Here is a 24,615-nt window from a genome sequence, read left to right on the forward strand (position 1 = left end):
AACTTAAAAAATCAAATTAATTTACAAGAGACACCTTGGATACGGATAAACCATTTCAGCCTAACTTCTCCAGTGCAGGCGCAGCTACGTTTGCATGCTTCTTGCATACAGAAGTCTTACACGCTTCGGTGCCGCATTCAGACCCATGCCACGCCCAAATTTCAAAAGTCTCTGCACCCCAAGCCAGTATCACTGAGTCTCCCTCCCCTCAGGTTGCGCCCCTCGGCCTCTAGTCTCCCTCCCGGAGTTCTTTACCCTTTTCTAAGAAGTTGGTCACCGTCAGAGTCCCGGCGGCTGCCGCTAAATCTGATCCAGCAGAAGGAGCCCGTGCCACCGCACAAGAGGAAGCAGCAGAGGGCAAGGGCGAACCATTTTCCGCGCTTTGGTTCAGCCGCTTTCTGTTCTTCTTGGAAGACATGATCCCAAGGCACCCTGGCCGATGCAGTAGAAAAGCCGACTCAACGTGCGCGCTTCCACTGAGAGAAAAACTTCCGGGGCAGAAGTCAGCGAGGTTCCGCCCCTACGCCGTAATCCCCAGAGTGGAGCGCAGCAGCGGACAGCGTGGTGGGAGGGACTGAGTGTTTTCAAAACCAGCAATCTTTGGAACAGCTGGAACGGCGTCTGCGAAAGACGATAGGTTCTGGGAACGGAACTGCCACTTAGATTGTAAATTCCTGAAAAACAGGACGTTTTTGCATCTCCTCCCGGCTTCCCCATTCCTAAACCAACGTCTATTGAATTAAACTACCAAACAAAATAAGTGGGTGGCGGTGGGGGAGGAGGTTTTCTCCGCTTAATTGGAGCGGGACAAATTGCTGAGAGGGGCTGGTGGACGACTTCGCAGTCTTCTTGGCATAGCTCTGCAGAGTGGTAACCCCAGCTCAACTCTGAGGGAATTGATGGCACTCTTCTAAAATGTACGGCCGCGATCTCCGCCCCGGCGCGCGGAAGGGTCATTTGGGCATTGGGCGAATGAGGCAGCGTGAAGATGCGGCTGCTACTGAGCTGGGCCGGCTGGCGCGCGGTGCTTGCCCGGACGTACAGCCCTGGGCCTTCGGCGGGTTGCCGCGGGGCCTCGGGCGCACAGGGTTACGTGCGGAATCCCCCAGTTGGAACGTGCGATCTGCAGGGCGAGCTGGACAGATTCGGGGGCATCTCGGTGCGCCTGGCGCGGCTCGACGCGCTGGACCGCCTGGACGCTGCCGCCTTCCAGAAGGGTTTGCAGGGCAAGTGCGCCTGGGACGAAGGGCTCCCGGGGCTTCAGAGCTTTTCTAATGAAGTAACCGCGGCCCCCACTCCCGAGTCGCTCTGTGCACCAGTATCGAGCCCAGAGGGAAGGGGAGAAGGCACGCGTGACCTGGACTTGTTTTCTGGAGCATTTGTGCTTAGACCCTTTGCTGGGAGGCCTCTAAGGCGGTTGGGTGAAATGGTGAAGACTCCGGACTTGGGATCTGCAACCCTGGTTGCTGGTCCACTTTCTAGTGTGGGGCATTCGGAAATTGCCGTCAACCACCATTTCTTCCTACGTAGACCCCGGTAATAGGAACTCCTGGAATTACTGAGAGTAAATTTGGATAATGCATATAAAGTGCACAGCACAGTGCCTGCCACATATTTAAAGCTCAGTAGATGTTTGTTAATATTATTACATTATTACTATCCTTTACCGAGCCTTGGTTCTGTCGGACACTTTTCCCAAGGAAAAAAAACTGTCTTACATTCTAATACGGGTGGGGGACTGAGTGAACCAAAGAGACTTTTTCTTTTTTAATTTTTAATTTTTGTGGGTACATAGTAGGTGTATGTTTATGGGGTATATGAGCTATTTTGATACAGGTGTATAATGTGTAATAATTACATCAGGGTAAATGAGATATTCATCACCACAAGCATTCAACCACAATCCAGTTACTCTTTGTTATTTTTAAATGTACAAGTGGTTTTTTGTTTGTTTGTTTGTTTGTTTGTTTGTTTGAGACAGGGTATCATTCTGTCTCCCAGGCTAGAGTGCAGTGGTGGGAACACGGTTCACTGCAGCCTCCAACCCCGAGTCAAGCAATCCTCCCACCTCAGGTCCTGGGTAGCTGGGACTACAGGCGCGCATCTGGCTGACTTTTTTCTATTTTTTCTAGAAACGTGTCTCACTGTGTTGCCCAGGGTGGTCTCAGTCTCCTGGGCTCAACTGATTCTCCCGCCTTGGCCTCTCAAAGTGCTGGGATTACAGGTTGGAGCCACTGCACCCAGCCTGAATCATTATTGAATATAGTCACCCTGTTGGGCTATCAAATACTAAACCAGAGAGGTTCAAAGTGTCACATTTGTATACAAATTGGGTCAATAGCTGTCCCAGCAAGAACTGGAGTTTTTTTAGAATAACGCTTCTTTTATGATTAACCAGGAAAGGTGGTGGGTGGTTTCAGTCTTCAATAAGAAAACTTTCTACTGGCTTTGAACCTTGAGCCCAGTGATAAGAAAGCTTGGATGGAGGAGCCTTCACTTTGGAAGAAGTCCTTGATTTAGTGGTGCAGCAGTTTTTCAAACTGTCTCTGAGGGTCTTATAATCTAATTGAAGGCCTAGCATGCAAATTCGACTATGGAAAGATCTCTCACACTGGAAACTCAAAATAATCTTTATCTTATTGAGCAATATGGCAAGAAACATATCTGTAAATATAATTGAGCTAGTTTTTTCTATGTTTACTCATCCTCATTCCCGACTTCTTACCTCTTCACATTATTTTCTCTCCTACTTGGTAGTAATTGCTGACAAGCCCACTTAGACTGCAACGATGTCGCTAATAGGAGAATCAATCAATTTATCTTCCAGTGTGTGGGTAGACACAGGTGTTGCACACACTGATACTTATCAACGACCAAACAGGTGAACAAAGCACTACCCCAATCAGCAAAGCAGAAAGCTGTTCGATTTGGAGTTGCACATTCTGGGTTCAAGTACCAGGTTCTGCCATGTGCTTAGCCAGGCATTAGGCAAATTGCCACTGAAAATATTTGCTTCTTAGCTTGCTTTTTGTGAATAACACCAGCTCTAATTACTGGATAGATGCGTTGATCAAAGATGAAACTAATTTGTAAACTTAAGTACCAAATACTTGTTATATTTTTTCAATAAAACAAAGTTTGTTGCACTTAGTGGTAGATGTTTTAGGATCTTTACAAATAGTGATTCATTTCATCCTCCTAACAACCCTTTGAGGTAGATAGTATTATTATTCCCATTTTAAAGATGACAGCACTGAGGCACAGAGAGAAAAAGTTACTTGCCCTGGCTCTACACCTGTCTTACTCACTGCACTATGCTACCTTGAAGAACTACTGCTGGTTCTGTTGTTATAATTGAACAAAACTAACTGATGGCAGGGCCTATAAAGAAAGACTATTTACACATGAAGTCCGCTATTAGTCTTTAAGAATAAAGACTATTCTTAGTCTTTATGGACTAAGGAGTCCATATTCTTAGTGGAATAAGAAGCCAACTATTCATATTCTTTCAGAACATGAACTATTGATGTTTTGTTACCAACAACTAAAGTTAGAGGGATAATCAGGCAATATTTTGTTAGCTTCACACATAATATATCTGCATCAGTAAGGAAATAGTGCTGGTTCTGGTCCCTGCCATGCCACCAACTAGCTATGTGACTTTAGGCAAACCAATCATTTTATTAGTACAAATTGAGCCCCAGTGCATAATGTAGGGTTAACCTGGAGGATTGCAAATGCATAAAATATTAAATAGGATTCGAAAAAATAGCTAATGGAAGAGATATCATTAGGTCATATGTAATAAGTTCTAATAAATTGTACAGACATACTAGTCTTTAAATTCATATAATGGTGAGCTCATGAGCAGTGGTTAGGAAAGACTTTGGTCAAAGACATGGAATATGAGCTGGACTTTGAAGGATAGATATGAGCAATGGGAATGGGAGGTGGGAGAAGAAAAAGCAATAAAGCTTATTAGAGAAAAGAAGAAAGCAATTTAAAAATGATTCTAAGGTTTCAAGCATTGGTGCCAGAAATAAATAAGCTTATAAATGAAGCTAGTTTGGGGTGTAAGATTCAGTTTGGGCGTAGTGGTGTAGTAGCTCACACCTGTAATACCAGCACTTTGGGAGGCTGAGGTGGGCAAATCGTGAGGTCAAGAGATCAAGACCATCCTGACCAATATGGTGAAACCCTTTCTCTACTAAAAATACATAAATTAGCTGGGTGTGGTGGCATGTGCCTTTAATTCCAGCTACTTGGGAGGCTGAGACAGGAGAATCACTTGAACCCAGGAGGCAGAGGCTTTAGTGAGCTGAGATTGCGCCATTGTGCTCCAGCCTGGCGACAGAGCAAGACTCTGTCTCAAAAAAAAAAAAGAAAAAAAAAAAAAGATTCAGTTTTGAACACATTTTATTAAGTTTGAAGTGGTAATCTTCAGGACAGAAAATGTCTGGGAGCAACCGGAGAACAGAAAGTTTAGTGTTCAGTGAGATCAGGACTGGGCAGCCATCCTCATGTAGATGTCAGCTGATGCAGTGAGAGTGGATTCTCCAAGACAAAGAGTGTAGATATAAAACAGTAAGAAAATAGCATGGCTTTTAGAAATTAGCCTTTTAATTTGACTGGAAGGATTGCCTGGGAAGGAGCACATGTAAAATTTATGGAGTGATAGAAATGTTCTATAGTGTTAAAGTGTGAGTTACGGGTATATACATATGTCAAATCTCATGAAATGTACGCTTAAGATTTGTACATTTCACTTTATGTACTTTACCTCCATTTTTAAAAGATGTCATCAGAGAAAGAGCAAGGTGAGTAGGACCTGATCCCATAACTGCACTGCATGCTAACACCAATCAGGAAGTCTCTATTAAAGGCCCCATGTGTCTGTCACTGTGCTAGGCACACCAACTTTCAAAGAGGTAGAGAACATTGTCCTTAAAAGAGAGGAGCTTACTGCAGAGCTAGGGAAAAGAGAAGGGAAAGTTAATTAACTACTAGATATATAATCAACCCCCAAAGACAGACACACACACACACTTACATGCGTGTACACATGCACACACATACGCACGCACACACACATGCTTTACAGGGTTATTATAAAGGTTAAGTGAGATGATGGATGAAGAAAGTGATCTGAAAAGTTTTTCTAAAAACTCTAAAACTGAAGTATTTATTTCTTCACCCATAAACTTAAGGTAGTAATACCTTTCATGGTTGTGTACTTAATGAGCTAATATATATAAAGTGCTTGGAACTTAGTTTCAAATAGATATTAGCATCTTTTTCTCCTGGCTCAATCTTAAGTAATAAAGTAAGAGAATTTAAAGAAGGCAAAGATAGAAAACCTGTGATTATGTTCATCATGATATTATCTGTAATAAAGTAAAATTAGAATTTTATTCCTATGTACTAGTAAAATGTGAAGTTTGATTTCTTCATATTTTTTTCAAAATTTCTAGAACCAGCATACGTTATTTAAAAACAAAGTTTAACTACCTTGAAATGTATACATTAAAAACATAACAGAACTCCTAAAGGAAGAAAAAAAATAGAAGTCCATAATTGTCATTAATATTAAACCTAAGGATGTTAAAAGGAACAGCGTTAAAATGGTATTTGATTTGGTTTAAATCCGTTTATTTGTCCACTCTGAAACTACAGAACATCTGTTATGTGCCAAGCATTGTCTTTGGTGGTATGGATATAAAGGTCAGCAGTGTACTGACTTTATTCTGAAGGAATTCAGTCTGATGGAAAAATCATATAAACAAGGTGGTTATTATAAAACATGGTAGTTCCAGTGCCAACGATGTGAACAAGACATTTAGGGACCTCTTTTGCTTAAAGATGGCTTCATGGAGGAGGTGAAACCCTGAGGTGAGTTTTAATTTATTCCACTTGTTTCTTTGGAAATTATTTAGACTTTTTTCTTCTGCATTTAGCTGCAGTACAGCAATGGCGATCAGAAGGTAGAACAGCTGTATGGCTGCACATTCCCATCCTCCAAAGCCGATTTATTGCCCCCGCCGCTTCCCTGGGCTTCTGCTTTCACCATGCAGAATCGGATTCATCAACGTTGACTCTGTGGCTGGGAGAAGGGCCCAGCAGATTACCAGGATATGCTTCACATCAAGTAGGAGTTGCAGGTAATTCAAACTCATGACAACCAGAATTAACTTTTTAGAAGTTCACCCAATTTCTTGCTTGTTACAGCTAAGCAAATAGTTTATTCATGTGGAATGAGTTATTTGATTAAATGATTACAGTTTTTCCACCTTATCTGCACAGGGCGTGTTCCAAGACCCCCAGTGGGCACCTGTAACTGCAGATAGTACCAAACCCTATATATATACCATGTTTTTTCCTATCACACATATTTATGATAAAGTTTAATTTATAAGTTAGGCACAGTAAGAGATTAACAATGACTAATAATAAATTAGAACAGTTATAAAAGTATACTGTAATAAAAGTTATGTGAATGTGGTCTCTCTCAAAATATTGTTTTGTATTCACCTTTCTTGGGATGGTATGAAATGATAAAACGCCTGCATGATGAGGTGAAGTGAGGTGAATGACAGGCATTATGGCCTAAATGGAAAATTCCAGAAAAAACTCTTTAAGTTTTAAATTGCATGCTGTTGTGAGTAGTGCAATGAAATCTCTCACCATCCTGCTCTGTCCCACCCAGGCTGTGAATCATCCCCATGTCCAGTGTATCTATAGGCTACTCATCCGTTAGTTACTTAGTAGCCTTCCCTATTATCAGATCAGCTGTCCCAGTATCACAGTACTTGGATTCAAATAACCCTTATTTTACTTATTAATGGCCCCAAAGCACAAGAGTAGTGATGTAACATTTTGAGACCATGGTTGACCTTGTATAACTGAAACCACGGAAAGCAAAACTGGACAAGGGAGCTACAGTATCTATTACATAGTGCTTTTTAAATAGATGAAGTTTGCCTCAATCAGTAGACAGCAACACAGAGAACAAGTTTAGTGTTTAGTTTTCCAAAAGATATACTTGAATATATTTTACACATATAATTAAACTTCACTACTCAAATAGTAGCACTGAATTGGGATCAGGGAATAAACTTATTGTAGAGTAAAACATGTTAGCACTAATTATGTGAATTTGTAAAGTAAATGATAACTTTTATGTTGAATTTCAGGTAAAGCAAACCAACTTTTCAATGATTTGAACATTACTTCTTAATAATATTTACATTATTGTGCCGAATAGTTGTTTAAATAGTGTAATTTAAGTGTAGGGTAGAATTTTGAAGTGGCTGATTAACTTCAGAGACATAAGAAAGTTGAGAGAAGACTTCCCTCGGAGTAAGACAGGGGTTCTCAAATTGTAGATTGCATCAAAATCACCTGGAATCTTACAACAGCTTGCTGGGCCCTATATCCAGAGTTTCTGATTCAGTAGGTCTGTGGTGGGGCCTGAAAATTCAGATGGTTTTCCTGGCTTTTCTGTTTTTGCTGCTGCTGCTGCTGCTGGTGGTGGTGGTCTCAGTACTACCCTTTAAGGACTAGGGTTAAGGAAATTCTTAGATTTCCAGAAAAACTATAATAGTAAGGAATCCTTATTACCTTAATAAATGAAAGCAATAAAACATTATTTAATTAATAATTTTATTTGCCTTTATATAATTTACAAGAGTTTCTAAGGGAGTTTGCTTTTCAAAGCTTTTCTAAAGGCTTTTCAAGGCTTTTCTAAAGATTTTTCAAGGAGTTGTTCAAGAATGCCTAATGATGTCTTCTCTGTCCCTGTCTTGCTTCCCTGTAGCAAGTAGACATTCAGAAACTCTCCGTTCAGCTCTATTTCAAAAGATTCTACTCAATAATTTAGTGACAGCCTCACACTTCAATGGAAAGTTATACAAATTATCATTCACGGGCACAGACTCTTAAGAGTTTCCAGTTATTACCACAGAATTGGTAATATATGCAAAAAGAGTATCCTATGAAGGACCTGTTGTTAACTAAGTACTATATTGTGCATTATAGTTTAGAGCAGCTCAAAGAATAGGAAATACAGAACTTGACCAATCTTGAGCACTAACTAGGATTTGAAGCCACTATTGGGGGTGTGGACAAGGTAATGTAAGAAATTGTTCTGGAAAGATGCAGAGTTGTTTTCTGTTTTTCTTTTTTTTTTCTTTTGAGGCAGGGTCTTACTTTGTCACCCAGGCTGGAATGCAGTGGCATGATCTGAGCTCATTCCGACCTCTTTAGCTCAAGTGATCCTCCTGCCTTAGCCTCCCAAGTAGCTGGGACTACAGGCATGCGCCACCATGCCAGGCCAATTGTTATATTTTTCATAGAGATAGGGTTTCGCCATGTTGCCCAGGCTGGGGTGCAGAGTTTTAGGTGGAAAGAAAAATAATTGATATTTGTTGTAAACTACTGAAGGCAGATGTGGCTGGAATTGCATGAGCCATTGCTTTCTTTTGCTTTTCAAACTTAGCAAGCTTGTGTCTGGCTCAGAGCCTTGGCATCTACTGGCTCCTCTTCCTGCAGCACGCTTCTCCAGAACTTTCTTTATCTAGTTCTTTATAGCCGAAGTTTCTGCTCAAGTGTCTCCTTCTCAGAAAAGCTCCTGACTCTCCTGTCTAGAAGTGACTTCTCCCTGCACACCAGTGCCATCATTCTTTGTCCCTTTATCCAGCTCTATTTTTCTTTATAGCATTTATCACAGTCTAAAATTCTGTTATATCATGTATATATAATTAATTATATTGTATCACTTAATCTCCACCACAATAATACAAACTCCATAAAGGCAGATATTTTATCTATCTTGGTCATCATGATATCCTCAGGCTAAAGACAGTGACTGTCATAAAGTAGATACTCACTTTTTTTTAATGAATGGAATAGAAATGTGAGCCTTCTCAGAGAGCAGTTTCAGTGTTGTGGAGGGGCAGCATTGCACAGTGAGAAGAGTGTGCCTGCCTAGAATCCAGACAGACTGGCTGTTAGTCCCAGTTCTACCATTTAGAGCCGTATGAAGTCAGACACTCATATCACTCACAGGATTATTGTGACTTATACCTGAGCTAATGTACATTGAAGCACAGTGCCTAATCATAATAATAATTTTTATGTTGTGACCAGCAGGGGTCGCTCAAATTGTGCTTTAGTGGTGCTGGTTTTGTCTCTGATGCTGTGCTCATGTTTACAGTGAATTCATTAGGGAGAAGTTCAATTTGAGTAACCACAAATTATTAAAATTTAAGAGTAAGTTTCCTTGGCATTTCTTTGGCATTCTACCTCTTGTAAAGTCCAATTAAATTATAGTTTACGTTTTCTAATAGAAGCCAATGTTAATGTTAATTATATCTCACTTGGTGATTTTCCTTCCTGCCTTAAAATACTCAAGTGTGATGTTTTCATTTCAATTGCATTTCAATTACTTTTCCCCATGTTACACATATTTATTCCTTCTCTATATTCTATCTCTACATAGCATTTATCACCTTCTAATATTCTATATAATGTATTTTTTGCTTGTTTTGGCACCTCCCCACATACATACCCAAATAGGAGCCCCATAAGGATAGGGAGTTTCATTTGTGTTGTTCACCACTATATCTGTAGCACCTAGAAAAATGCCTGGTACATAGTAGGAGCTCAATTAATATACATAGGATCTATATACATTATATATAGGAACTCAGTCAATATTGGAAGCATGGACAAATATGTAGAAAGTATCTTTTAAAAAAATCATCCCATGTTATTTAAATACAAATAATGTTTAAATCATAGCATCTAAATGATCATAATAAAAATCACTAAACTGTCATTTGTATTTTTGACCCAACATTGCCCAAAGGGAAATATTTTTAAAAAGGAAGAATATGCAATGTGTATGATGAATGAATAAACAAAAGAAATGGACTAGAACTTATATATAAAACAAAGAACTCTTCCAAAGCAGTATATTAGTAGATTATAAAGTTGTACATATACATAATAAGAAAATTTAATTGGCTTCAGAAAGTTCTTGAAATGAATATTGAGATATTTGAGATTTGGATCATCAGGGGGCACAGCCGGTGTTCTATGGATAGTGATTCAAGGAATAAAAATGAGAAGTCAATTCATTTATTCAATAAATATTGTAAGCACATCTGTTGTCTGAATGTTTGTTCCCCCTAAAATTCGTATGTTGAAACCTAATCCCCAGTGTGATGGTTTTAAGAGGTGGGGCCTTTGGGAGGTGAGGAGATCATGAGGACAGAGCTCCCATGAATGGGATTAGTGTCCTTATGAAAGAGGCCCACAGGAGCTTCTTTGCCTCTTTCACTATGTGAGGACAGGGCTAGAAGAATGAGCCCTTATCAGACACTGAATCTACCAGCACCTTGATCTTGGACTTCCTGGACTTCCTAGCTTCTAGAACTGTGAGAAATAAGTTGTTTTTTTTCTTTTTTTTTTGAGACGGAGTCTCGCTGTGTCACCCAGGCTGGAGTGCAGTGGCGCGATCTCAGCTCACTGCAAGCTCCACCTCCCGGGTTCACGCCATTCTCCTGCCTCAGCCTCCCGAGTAGCTGGGACTACAGGTGCCTGCCACCACACCCAGCTAATTTGTTTTGTATTTTTAGTAGAGACGGGGTTTCACCGTGTTAGCCAGGATGGTCTCGATCTCCTGACCTCGTGATCCGCCCACCTCGGCCTCCCAAAGTGCTGGGATTACAGGCGTGAGCCACTGCGCCCAGTCAAGTTTGTTTTTTATGAACTATCCAGTCTATGGTTATTTTGTTATAGCAGCCCAAATGGACTAAGACAAGCACTTAGTGTCTTCATCGATGAGGTAGTACAGGTTGACCATCCCGAATCTACAAATCAAAGATCCAAAATGCTGCAAAATCCAAAAGTGTTTGAGCACCGGCATGATGCCACTAGTGGAAAATTCCATATCTGACCTCATGTGACAAGTCACAGTCAAAATGCAGTCAAAACTTGGTTTTCATGCACATTATTTAAAATATTGTATAAAAATTGCCTTCAGCCTGTGTGTATAAGGTATATATGAAATATAAATGAATTTCATGTTTAAACTTGGGTCCTGTCCCCAAGATGCCTCATTATGTGTATGAAAATATTCCAAAATCCAGAAAAATCTAACACCTGCTCTCAAACATTTTAGATAAGGAATACTCCACCTATATTTGAACCAGGGCTTCAAGTATAGGTGGAATTTTGATCACCACAGAGAGTGTGGGAGGAGATTAAAGTGAAGGAAATTAATATTTCTCAATTATTTTTTCTTTTTCCCCCAATAGGAGCTGTATTTGATGAAAGTACTAGAAAAATTCTGGTTGTACAAGATCGAAATAAAGTAAGCTGCTTCTGTTTTATAAATTGCTTTCTAAATGTTTATTTCTTTCTAGAGAAGAATAAAATGTAGAAATTTTAATATGCCTAGGGTGTTATAGTAAGATATTTAAAAAATAATTTCTAAGCAGTTATGGATCACCTTAGATATTTATTTAAACCAACATACTTATACAGGTCTTGAAAATTTCCAGGTAACACTCAAGTGTTACTGTCTATTACTTTGTGGCTAAAGGAAAATTATAAATGACTGTATTTAATTGGGAAGACAAGTCTGTTTGAATATATTATCAAGATATTCTTCCATTCATTCAGCACTCAACGAGTTCTACTCTGGTCCAGGTGCTGAGAATAGAAAAAGCAGTAAGACAATATACCTTATGCCCTGCAACTTACTATTTATTTGGAAAGACAGTCATACAATAGATGATAGCAGTTAACTTTGCCTGAAGAAGTCCCCAAAGACTTCTCAGAGAAGGTGATATTTAAACTAGGTCTTGAAGAATAAGCAGGAGCTTTCCAGGTGCAGAAGAAAAAAGATAAACAAACTGATAAAATTAGAATTGCTTGTACAAAGGCACAGAGCTCAGAAAGGGACTGACGTAATTCAGAAATAATGGTAAAAAGTTCATTGTGGCCCAGAGTGTGGACAGTGGTAAGATATTTGACCTGAGAGCTAGATTGGAAACAATGTGAAGAGGATTGGGTACCAAGATAAGGAGTCTAGGTGACTAGAAGCAACAAATATTTCCCAGAGAAGTACCATGATATGATTAGGAATCAGATGTTTTCATGCTCGGGAGTCAGAAGTAAAAGTGAAAGAGAATAATGATTTTGACACTTTCTGAGACTTAAGCAAATATTAGTGGACAGTCAAACATTTTTCCCCACCACATATGTTCTTAAATTTTAAATTAATGTTCGTAATGATAGCTGAAAGCAGTATCACACATTTCTTGGAAATGCTATCTAAAACTATTCTCATGGCTCCAAGTAACTTTGAAGTTTTAGTTAAGGCAGGATCTCTGATTCGAATTAAGCTTTTTGTCCTCAACAGAAATTTATAGAACACCTAAAGTGTATTTTACCTAGCCCTCAATAAGTTTTGTATTTGAATTGGGACATATATATATGTAATGGTAATGACCAGAGAGTAGGAGGCATGATTGAGTGGTAAAAATAGGGCCTACTTATGGGGTGCCTGAGAACCAGGCAGATGAGTTTAGACTTCACATGGAAACAGTAACAATTAAAAGATTTTGATTGTGATGACAAAATGATGATGATGATATATGGACAAGATTAATCTAATAACAATATGCAAATTAGCCTGACAACAGTATGCCCAATGAGAGGGAGCTGATATAAACAAAATGGACTTGGGAGCCAGACTGACCAGAGTTCCAATCCCTTTGCCACTTCTACTTTGAGAAGTTGGCTTCAACCCAAAGTGGATATTATAACTCTCTCCAATATAGCAGACAGAAGATATGCCCAAACATTATTAACAAATCCTGTATGTACAAGTAACATAAATTAGTTAATTTCTTTTGTTATGTTTAAAAAAAATACTAGACCTTGGTATGTAGCAGTTACTTCTAAAGAGATACCATAAAAGGGTTTTACTGTCTTCTAAGTATATCCCTTTGATTATCTCTCTTTTCTTTTAAAGAAGAAGTAGGTCACCAAAATTTATTTAATCTTTCCTGGGCTCATGTGAATGATGTTATTGAGACAAAACTGCATCAGCAGACCCGGACCCGGGTCCCTAGGATTTGGCCATGCCATTAACTGTCTTTCTGACTCGGGGACCTAAGTTTCCCCACTTACAAAATTTAGGAGTTAGACTCAATGGTCAAACAAAATATTGTAATGTGGTAATTTTGTATTTCTATGTATCTTTCATGTACATGGCATAAATACTTATACAATGTATAGATAAAATGTGGTCTAAGCCACTTTGGTATTGTGGAAAGAAAAGGGTAAACCATGAAGGTTTTTTAAATAGCACACTGGGTTTCAGAAGTGATTTTCTCAAATAAAATTTCATTATGGACTGTAACAGAGGCTGAAAGACAGCCAGATAACATGATTGTTCCACTCCAAGCAGTCCTTCAGGGTTGGTTAATCTACCAAATAAGAATCTATCCATGTTATTATTCATGTAATAAAACACAGAAATTCACAGAAAACAAACTTGGGTCTGATAATGTTAAAAACTACATTGCAGTCTGAAAAAAATGGAGCTTTCCTCGCAGACATAGCTGAACTGTCTTACTCCAAACCTAGACAGCTTTATGTTTTTTGAGTGGATTTTTTGTTTCCTTATAAAACCTGCAAACACAAGTGACTTAACAGGTTCTGCTTACAGAAATCAAACTCCCAGAGCAATCTGTACTTGAAATATGTAATTGAAAAGGAAAGAATTGAATTGGGCTATATTTTTAAAACAGGGTAATAGTGAAAACTATGTTTAATAAATTTGCCTGAATTCCAGGTAAACCACTGAAACTTTTATGGTTCTCTGTTAATCATGGTTGCACTTAATGCTTCTCTAGTTTTATTCATCTTAGTTTCAAATAAATGAAAGTGTTTTCTGAAATGTTTCTTAGTGTTTTTCAAAATAGGAAACAAAGGGAGATCCAGACCTAATGACAAAACAAATAAATAAGTGTCATCCCATTGTAGGGGAAAACTCAATTCACAGTGGCACTGTTTTAGTCATTCTTTGGAATAACTGAGTTCATCCTGTAATGTTTACTTATAAAGATTCAAGTGGAGAGTTTTCCCTTTTTCCACTCTGAGTTTCTTTTGTATGGCCTTTACAGTCATTTGAAGGTCATACCTTTAGGCTTGGTGACTTTTGAGTAATTAACCCTAGATAGCTTCATGAATGGTTTATTTGGTGGCTCTTAGAACCTATAGTCATATCTAAAGAGAATTAAAAACCTTAATAAAGTGGTAGTACCAGCCTATAGTACACAGAAGGCTCTGTTCTGGCCTTTAGCCTCCTAAAAAGTCATAGCCAAACATTTGCTAATACTTAATCCTCTGTTATAGCACACATTCCTGATCCTAGTTTATGAGGTTTTCAGGGTAAAAAAAAAAAATTTTAATTCTATCATGTTTTGCTCTGTCAGTAGAAGTAAAACCAGATAATCAAATAATTTGTGATGACCTAAAATACTTGCATGAAATAATTTCCATGAAACGTTTCTCATTTAATAATCATACTTATTATTATCTCCATTATTTTAGGACTGAGATTTAGAGAAGTTACAATAACTTATTCAACATTACACAACTAGTAATAGGCAGAATCAGAAGCCTATAGAGGAATCTTTTCACTAAACCTAAACTAAAGAAACAACATAGGCAGGAATGGTGGTGTGCACCTGTAGTCCCAACTACTTTGGCGGCTGTGGTGGAAGGATTGCTTGAGCCTGGAAGGTCAAGGCTGCAGTGAGCCATAATCAAGCTACCGCACTCCAGCCTGGGTGACAGAGTAAGACCCTGTCTCAAGAAAAAAAAAAAAAAAAAAGCTGGGATGGGGGGAGATGATTAATTTAAGGAGATAAAGAGTAATTATCAGTTCTTCTCAAAACCTAGGATGATGATCTATTTTTACAGATTTTAGAAGACCCAAATAAAGACTGTAGACTATAAGTAGGAAAGAAAGAAGTTTTTATTAAAAATCCTTTTGTTAGGCCGGGCGCGGTGGCTCAAGCCTGTAATCCCAGCACTTTGGGAGGCCGAGGCGGGTGGATCACGAGGTCAGGAGATCGAGACCATCCTGGCTAACATGGTGAAACCCCGTCTCTACTAAAAATACAAAAAACTAGCCGGGCGAGGTGGCGGGCGCCTGTAGTCCCAGCTACTCGGAGGCTGAGGCAGGAGAATGGCCTGAACCTGGGAGGCGGAGCTTGCAGTGAGCCGAGATCGCGCCACTGCACTCCAGCCTGGGTGACACAGCGCGAGACTCTGTCTCAAAAAAAAAAAAAATCCTTTTGTTTTTGGCTCACTGAGATGGCTGAACTTTTCAGAGCACACATGATTCAGCAGTTCGTCCTTTACAAGTTAACAAACTTTAATTTTTTTCTTTACTCAGAGTTGTTTGGATTCTGAGTTAGATTAATTCAGGGTAATAAGAGATTAATTCATAAATCAGAATGCCACTTTTTAATGCTGTTAATGGAAAAATCAGACTCTGTAAAACATTTTTAAAAGGTTTATTCTGAACCAATGAGTGACCATGGTCTGGGAAATGTGTGTCAAGACGTCCTGCGAACGTGTGCCAGTGGGCAATTGAATTAGAGTTTTGTTTAATAAGTTTGAGGGAGGCAGGAGTTACAAGCAGAGACATAAATCAATACGTGGATGGTATACATTGATTTCGCCTGAAAAGGCGGGATGTTTTGAAGAGGCAGGATGTTTAAAGAGGGAGCTTACAGGCTATAGGTAGATTCACAGATTCTCTAACTTACAATTGATTAAGGAAGTGAAGCTTTGTCTAAAAATTTAGATTCAGCAGAAAGAATGTTTTAAGTTAAAATAAAGAAGTCTGTTAACCAATAATACACTGGGTCAGAGTGACCTGCAGGGGTGTGTGACTTAGCCCTTGTCTAGCATGGCTTTAGATCCTGTTTATAATTTGGTATCGTATTGTCACAAAGAGTCCATTTTGTTACCTTATGACCTCTGTGTTAACATAATAATCGTCAGTTGTGCCTAAACTCCAAAAGAGAAGGGGTATAATGAGGTGTGTCCAACTTCCCTACCCATCATGGCTGGGGATTTAGTTTATAAGGTTTTTGGGGGGTCCCTTTGGTCAAGAGAGGGGGTCCATTCACTTGGTAGGGGTTTAGGATTTTATTTTTAGTTTACAATTCACAGTAGGAGGAAAGGATCCAAGCTTTTTGTTAGTAGAAATGAATTGGAGAAGTATTCCCAAATATGATATATGCTGCTTCCAAAATGTAAAAAAGTATTACTCCAAGTGCTGTGAGTGGGGATAATTGCAAGGTGCACCAAATAGCCCATACCTTAGAGATCTACAGACTACTATGTTACCAGAAGGGGGTCCTGATCCAGACCCCAAGAGAGAGTTCTTGGATCTCACACAAGAAAGAATTCGGGCAAATCCGTAAAGTGAAAGCAAGTTTATTAAGAAAGTAAAGGAATAGGCCGGGCGCGGTGGCTCAAGCCTGTAATCCCAGCACTTTGGGAGGCCGAGGCGGGTGGATCACGAGGTCAGGAGATCGAGACCATCCTGGCTAACATGGTGAAACCCCGTCTCTACTAAAAATACAAAAAAAAAAAAAAACTAGCCGGGCGTGGTGGCGGGCGCCTGTAGTCCCAGCTACTCGGAGGCTGAGGCGGGAGAATGGCGTGAACCTGGGAGGTGGAGCTTGCAGTGAGCCGAGATCGCGCCACTGCACTCCAGCCTGGGCGACAGAGCGAGACTCCGTCTCAAAAAAAAAAAAAAAAAAAAGAAAGAAAGTAAAGGAATAGGCCAGGTGCGGTGGCTGGTGCCTATAATCCCAGCACTTTGGGAGGCTTAGGCGGGTGGATCACTTGAGGCCAGGAGTTTGAGACCAGCCTGGCCAACATGGTGAAACCCCATCTCTACTTTTAAAAAAACACAAAAATTAGCAGGGCATGGTGGCGCATGCTGTAATCCCAGCTACTCGGGAGGCTGAGGCAGGAGAATCACTAGAACCCAGGAGGCAGAGGTTGCTGAAAGCCGAGATGGTGCCACTGCCCTCCAGCCAGGGCGACAGAGTGAGACTCGTCTCAAAAACAACTACTCCATACTAGAGCAGTGGCTTGGGCTTCTCTGCTAAGGATACTTAGAGTTATTTCTTGATTATATGCTAAACAAGGGTTGGCTTATTCATGAGTTTTCCAGGAAAGGGGCAGGCAATTCCCGGAACCGAGGGTTCCTCCCCTTTTTAGACCAAATAGGGTAACTTCCTGATATTACCATGGCATTTCTCAACTGTCATGGTGAGAGTGTCTTTTAGCATGCTGATGTACTATAATTAGCATATAATGAGCAGTGAGGATGACCAGAGGTAACTTTCATCCCCATCTTGGTTTTGGTGGGTTTTGGCTGGCTTCTTTACTGCAACCTGTTTTATCAGCAAGGTCTTTATGACCTGTATCTTGTGACCTCCTATCTCATCCTGTGACTTAGAATGCCTAACCTCCTGGGAATATAGCCCAGCAGGTCTCAGCCTTATTTTACCCAGCCTCTTTACAAGATGGAGTCACTCTGATTTAAACACCTCTGACAACTATACTTCTAAACACTTAATAAGGGCATCTCCTATCCTCTAGTGCCCAGATGTCTTACTCGGACATTTAGAATACTTGACATGTCCTACTTGCCAGGTCCAGTCAGCATTCTGGCATCCATAGAGTTGGATAGTGATAAGCCCTGGCATATAGTAATATAGCAGTTACTAAGATTGTTATATGTGAAAAGGAATGAGGTACAGATGGAAACTGAAGTGTTGAGTTGTTTGGTAGCCATGGCACTTCAACAGTACAGGGGGTAATAATAATTATATAGCTTTGGAGATGGCTAACTTTTGTTAACTAGTTTAGATGCCTTGGCAAAATAAAAATGACAAGCTCAAGTCAGCCTGTCAATTCAAGGCACAATATGAAAACCCCAAGACCTCCATGGCACCATTTAAAGAGACCCCCATATTCTCCAGGCACAAAGGCCATACTGAGAATCAGGCCTAGATCCAACTGTAAGAATATCAGGGCTGCAAAGGAGACTGAGTAGAGTTTGATAAGTGTCCTGTGTCAAAGCCAATCCCCTAGCAGGAGAAGAGTGGGGATCCTGCGCCCCTGAGTGAATGGACATGAGAATATTGAATTTCAAATTCTCTTGAACCCTCTGAGCCAGCAGAAGCAGCACCCTTCTTCTGGCTACAGAAAACAGCCTCCCCTTGCCTGGGGGCTCAGCAAAAGATAGAGTATTTAATATTAGAACAGTGTATTTAAAATCAGAAATAGTCTGGAATATTCAGGATGGCAACCAGAACTGATGACCTCTTAGGAGTGTTCACTTAACTTATGAAAGATAATTGATTGCCGTAATTGTTCCCTCAGAAAAATAAAGTCAACATAATCCCCATGAAGTAGAAATATCAACTTTCTGAAGAAATGTTAACTATAAGATGAAAATAACTGTATGAGAAAAGTATGAGTAATCCTGTGGCTACAACAGAGCACAAGATATTGATATTTATATGAATCAGTATTCTGCATTATATTTTGTTATTAGAGCATATGACATCCGCAAGTAGAGAAGGAATCCTTGTGCATCTTTATTGACTAGTCTGCAGTCTTAGCCTCCAAATATTTGTTAAAGGATTTGGAGAAACTGTGGAAGCCAGGGAACCATTTGTCATAGGTGTGTTAGGCACTGAGTGACTTATCAGAGAATACCTGAATTAGAGATGACCTCTCAAAGTCCTAGTTCTGTCTGTGACTCATGAGTGGAAATATGTGAATAGCACTCCTAAAATTTCCTATGTGGAAAAGACCGCTTTTATGTTGGCAGATGTAAAGTATAACAGCACATAGAGGGGTAAACAAATAATGGGACTGTCTCTGTGTAACGTGTATAAACACAGGCGTACATATGAATGATCATCCTCATTCGCCTTCAAATAACAAAAGATCCAAATGTAAAAAGAACCTATTGAATAAGATATGCTATGATCTAAAAGCCTGGAAGATGCAACTTTAATGTTATAATATGACAAAACTACTGAGAAAAATCAACTTAATGTAAGACATTAAGAAACTAGATTTTATTAATACCACCATTTAGCATTTAGTGAATGTTTAACCTGTGCTTCACACTATCCTACTGAGAGGTGAAGCCAGCTGGACTTTCTGGGTCGACTGGGACTTGGAAAACTTTTCTGTCTAGCTAGAGGATTGTACATGCACCAATCAGCACTCTGTAAAATGCACCAATCAGCACTCTGTGTCTAGCTAAAGGATTGTAAATGCACCAATCAGCACTCCGTAAAAACGCACCAGTCAGCGCTCTGTGTCTGGCTAAAGGATTATAAACACACCAATCAGCACTCTGTAAAATGGATCAATGAGTACTCTGTGAAATGGACCAATCACTGCTCTGTAAAATGGACCAATCAGCAGGACATGGGCGAGGACAAATAAGAGAATAAAAGCTGGCCACTCCAGCCAGCAGCGGCAACCCACTAGGGTCCCCTTCCATGCTGCGGAAGCTTTGTTCTTTTGCTCTTCATAATAAATCTTGCTGCTGCTCACTCTTGGGGTCCGTGCTACATTTAAGAGCTGTAACACTCACCGTGAAGGTCCGCAGCTTCATTCTCAAAGTCAGCAAGACCACAAACCTACTGGAAGGAACCAACTCCGGACACACTATGTGCTGTATATTAATTACCTACTTTAATCATCATAGCAACCTGTTCCTAATTTCACAGACTGGGAAAGTCAACCAAAGAGGTTAAGTCATAAAGTAGGTAGGGAATAGGGGAGGCACGGTGGCTCACACCTATAATCCCAGCACTTTGGGAGGCCAAGGCAGGCGGATCACAAGGTCAGGAGTTCAAGACCAGCCTGGCCAACATGGTAAAACCCTGTCTCTACAAAAATACAAAAATTAGTCGGACATAGTGGTGTGCGCCTATAATCCCAGCTACTCAGGAGACTGAGGAAGTAGAAACGCTTGAACCTGGGAGATGGAGACTGCAGTGAGCCAAGATCATGCCACTACACTCCAGCCTGGGTGACAGAGAAGACTCCATCTAAAACAAACAAAAAAGTAGGTGGGGAAGAAAACTTTTCCTCTACCAACTTAGAACTGGGTGGAGGGGATGGTACTTTAATTGACAACAGATAGATTAACAGGAGAAAAGTTCAAGAGTACTCTATAAGGAATGGCTTGGCCAGGAGTAAGGGTTTATATACTATATACTATACCATCTTAGTGAAAGGGGAAAGAGGGGTATAGGGCTACTAGTGAAAACATGCAGGCATGGTAGCTTCTGACAAGGTTTTGTTATGCAATTTCTCATCTAGGTGCTAACGTCAGTCTCCTTCCGGGCTGAAAGCTTCCTCAACCCCCTCAATCCCCCACTCCTACTCAGGGGATTAATGGCAGCTTCATTCTCAGAAAGCTTTGCCTTTAATCAGATAAGGGAAGCTCAGAAATGCTTCTTTCTGCATCTGCTGTATCTTCAATGTCTTCAGTTTAGAGTAATCATTATGCCATTCTGGTGGGTTGTGGGTTCCTTCATGTGGGACCATACACAGCTAAAACGCAAACCTCATGCTGTTCAGCTGCTGCTGGTTTATTTGGACCCATATCTCTAAGAATGAGGCATCAGCTTGCTGGTGCCTCTTGGGAAGGGGATGCAAAATGAAGCTTCTCTTAGAAATGTTAGGATAACTGCAAACTGGATTCTGCTGATACTATGGAAAGGAACTGCTGCTGCTAGAGTGAAGCAGCCTTGAAGCAGTGATAACTCACAGGAACCACGAGCACACAGAAAGCCCACAGTAAGGAGCTAGTCCCTTCCTCCTCTTGCCTTGCAGTCTAATGGTGGAGCATAAAAGGGAGTCAGCTGGCAAAGCAGAAACTGGTTAGCAGAATCCCAGCTCAAGCATCACTAAGCAAGTACGGAAGGGTAGATTTGGAGCTGAGAGACAATAACAGCATCAACTTATTAAAATGCAAATTCTCAGGCCCTACCCCAGATCTGTGGAATCTGAAACTCTAGAGGATAAAGCCCAGCAATTCTGGTTTACAAGCCCTCCAGGTGATTCTGATGTAAAGTTTGAGAACCACTAAACTGGCACATTGAGCTTCCTGGCTCTGCTGATTCTCAAACCTGCCAATAATTGGTCCTTTAAGAACAAGAAAGTGATGCTTTTCAGAATCTAGTCATGTTCCCCCTACACTTTTAGACAGTTGGTACTGGTAGAAGCTAAAGAAGTTCAAATTATATAAGACAGTTTATTTGTGGATTAAGTAGGAATGACACTCCTAAGTAGGGTTTTGATTTTTTTTTTTTTTTTTTTTTTTTTTTTTTTTTTTTTTTTTTTTTTGAGACGGAGTCTCGCTGTGTCTCCCAGACTGGAGTGCAGTGGCACGATCTCAGCTCACTGCAAGCTCCACCTCCCAGGTTCACGCCATTCTCCTGCCTCAGCCTCCCGAGTAGCTGGGACTACAGGCACCCGCCACCACGCCTGGCTAATTTTTTGTATTTTTAGTAGAGACAGAGTTTCACCGTGTTGGCCAGGATAGTCTCGATCTCCTGACCTCATGATCCACCTGCCTCGGCCTCCCAAAGTGCTGGGATTACAGGCGTGAGCCACCATGCCCAGCCTTGGTTTTGATTTTTTAAAGTTATAAACAGAGATCCATCTAAGAGAGCAACAAAATATGAAAATTAAGAATTAACATATAGTTCAATGTTGAAATAAAAATAAGACATGGAATAATTTAATTTCTGCAAATATTTGCTATTAGGTGATATTTCAATATAACTGATAGCTATTAGCTATATTTAATTTATATTTAATGTTTAATAAATTATATATAGATTATAGATACTTATTTACTTATTATAAATAACTAATTGGCATTCTTTTCAGATATCCAAGCCAGTTTCTCTCCTTTTTTTACGTACTTCACTCTCCCCAGGCATTAATGTCAAGTGTTTTTTGCAAGGGAAAATTTAACCCTCAACATTAGCATATGCACAAATTCAAACACATATCTAAATTGACACTTACATGTCCTTTCTCTTTCCCTACCCACATATTCCAGTCCTTCATCCCTACCCCAATATCTTAAGAAATAAAAGACCGAACAGTGACTTGACCCCATAAACTGGGTGTTCAAGAGTTAAGGGTAGGGACCCATTAATTCATTCACTGAATATGACCGAGTTCTTATACATAGTCTGCTGTATACACTGTTCTAAGCACTAGGTACACATCAGTGAACAAAGTAAAGTTTCTACATAGGGAGCTTACATTCAAATGCATAAGATACAAATAATAAAATGGATGAATATTATGTAAGGTGGAGATGTGTTATTAAGAAAAATACATGGTGCACTAAGCACTAGGTATACATCAGTGAACAGATGTATAGTTTCCACATATGGAGTTTAGCAAAGCAAAGTTTCTACATATGGAGCTTACATTCAAATGTGTAAGATACAAATAATAAAATGAATAAATATTATGTAAGGTGGAGATAAGTATTATTAAGAAAAATACATGGTGCCAAGATAAAAAGAATGACTGGGTTTGCCATGTACATTAACTTCTGTATGCCCAATATACATTAACTTCTTTATGCTTGCTATATACATTAACTTCTGTATGCCCAACACCTAACACTCAATAATTTCTATTGAATGAATGAACAAACTTATTAGACACTCTATGGTAGCTTCTTTCTCATTGGTAATAGTGATAATATTATAGCTAGTGAGATTTATCTAAATACAGTAGTTCTGAATTATAAAAGGTGATAGGATCATTAAAGACTAGAACAATGAAAAATAAAAGATAACCAAATTTCTGGCATCTGACCGAGTTGGAGTAAAGACAGAACAAGAAGGTCACATATATACGAGAACCAAAGGGAAAAGGTTAGCGGGTCTGTGCCCTTGCTCTTGGTTCTTGAGATATGGCTGAAAGAAATTAGTAGTCTTTTAAGGGTTGTGTTTACACAAACTTCTGGTTAGGATTTCAGTAGCCATGCCTAGGGAAGGTCTTAAAATGAATACTTTGCTTAGGAAAGCAGATGTCTGTGGAACAGAGAAAATAGAAAAAGAATCAGAAAATGAATCATTTTCACCCATTCTAGAAACCCTAAAATAAACTTGAGTTTATCTTCAGGATAAGTTTTCAAAGAAATAGTGGTTTTAAACTTGAACATGCTTTAACAGAGAAAGTATCTTACATTCTGTTAATATCTCTAAAAAATGCATCAGAAAATTTACCCTTTCTTGGTAGCTAAAATGACTATTTCTTGGGCCAGCAATTTCTAACACTGGGGAAGGAAGGATTGCAGTGATGAGACCACCCTTACTTCATCCACACTGTCTTCTGTTTTCCATTTACTGCTACACACACACACACACACACACACACACACACACACACACAGAGAACATTAGATTTATAATTGGAAAATGTATAGGAAAATTGTCATACTCACCATTCCAAAATATGATGGAACTACTCTAAATATGGTTTAAAAACACATATTTTTATAAGTTAAAAGGATACTATACCTTTTGTAGTATGTGAAAATCAGATATGCTTAAAGGAACTAGACCTCACCAACTCAAAGCAGGGAGGGGTCATATATGTGACTGTTGAGTAGCATCCCACAAAGCAGCTAAGCACAAGAGCATTTTAGAATATTTCTTTCACAAGAGAGTGGAAAGTTCCTTTTTTAAGATTAGGGAAAAAAAGGATCATGGAATTTTACACTTGAGGCACAGAGATATCATCTTCTTTTATAGGAAGGGAGAACAAAGATGAAAAGCATAATCTCATAGGCTACATTTTCAAAATCGATCCTCAGTAATTTTTTCCTCATAAAACAATATACTGGAAAGAAAGAATAATAAAAGATCACTAGCTAGGAAATAAATTCCATGCCAATCAGAGCATTCTAGATGGGGAACTCACAAGCAACAGATAGATAAAAAGACATTTGGCACTAAACTGTAGTCCAAATTTGTGAGCCCTGGAAAAGTGTAAGTCTAACACACAGAATCTAATTGGATTTATATAGAATGTTCCAACTAGGTCCAAGGAAAAAATTAAAAGGTATATGAAAAAGCAGTGTACAGTCATTAAGGATTAGTGAGAAAATATCAAATCGACTTTTACAATTTCTTAAAAGATGGTTAGAAAAAGCCTGCCTGGATTTTAACACTGAGTTTATCACGTACTAGGTGTGTGACCCCAGGCAAGTGTTTTTATGCCCTCAGTTTCATCACCTCTAAAATGGAAACAAATTATAGGCCTCTCATGGGAGTATTGTGAAGTTTAAATGTGCATAATTCTTATAAAAATATTTAGCATAGTATAGGAGATTGGTCAGGGTGGTGGAAAAACTTGTAGAAAGATGAAAACCTTCTTGGAAGGCTGGGAGGTTTTACAAAAGTTTAGGGAAAGGATTTGGTTGAAGGCAGCCAG

General features: G+C 39.5%; 2 protein-coding genes across 13 annotated transcripts in view; one reads left to right on the forward strand and one right to left on the reverse strand.

The window, feature by feature from the left end:
- The window catches only part of SPATA5 (spermatogenesis associated 5), a 405,297-nt gene extending 404,344 nt beyond the window's left edge, over positions 1–953 (reverse strand). For all 10 annotated transcript variants that reach the window (XR_004182692.1, XR_002522188.2, XR_002522189.2 and 7 more), the window contains exon 1: positions 256–953. Coding sequence is in view for 7 of the 10 variants with exons in the window: in XM_021938774.2 (XP_021794466.1) it covers positions 256–418 (163 nt within the window). In the remaining 3 variants the exon portion in view is untranslated. The remainder of the gene's footprint in view (positions 1–255) is intronic.
- A 6-nt stretch (positions 954–959) lies between these two features.
- The window catches only part of NUDT6 (nudix hydrolase 6), a 31,207-nt gene continuing 7,551 nt past the window's right edge, over positions 960–24,615 (forward strand). The window contains exons 1-3 of one of the 3 annotated variants that reach the window (XM_003899158.3): positions 960–1,226; positions 5,955–6,158; positions 11,319–11,374. In XM_003899158.3, the coding sequence (XP_003899207.1) occupies positions 989–1,226; positions 5,955–6,158; positions 11,319–11,374 (498 nt within the window). In that variant the 5' untranslated portion in view covers positions 960–988. The other 2 variants (XM_003899160.3, XM_031664299.1) reach the window with 2 other exon arrangements.

This window comes from Papio anubis, chromosome 3 (genome assembly GCF_008728515.1).
Source record: "Papio anubis isolate 15944 chromosome 3, Panubis1.0, whole genome shotgun sequence".
Lineage (NCBI taxonomy): Eukaryota > Metazoa > Chordata > Mammalia > Primates > Cercopithecidae > Papio > Papio anubis.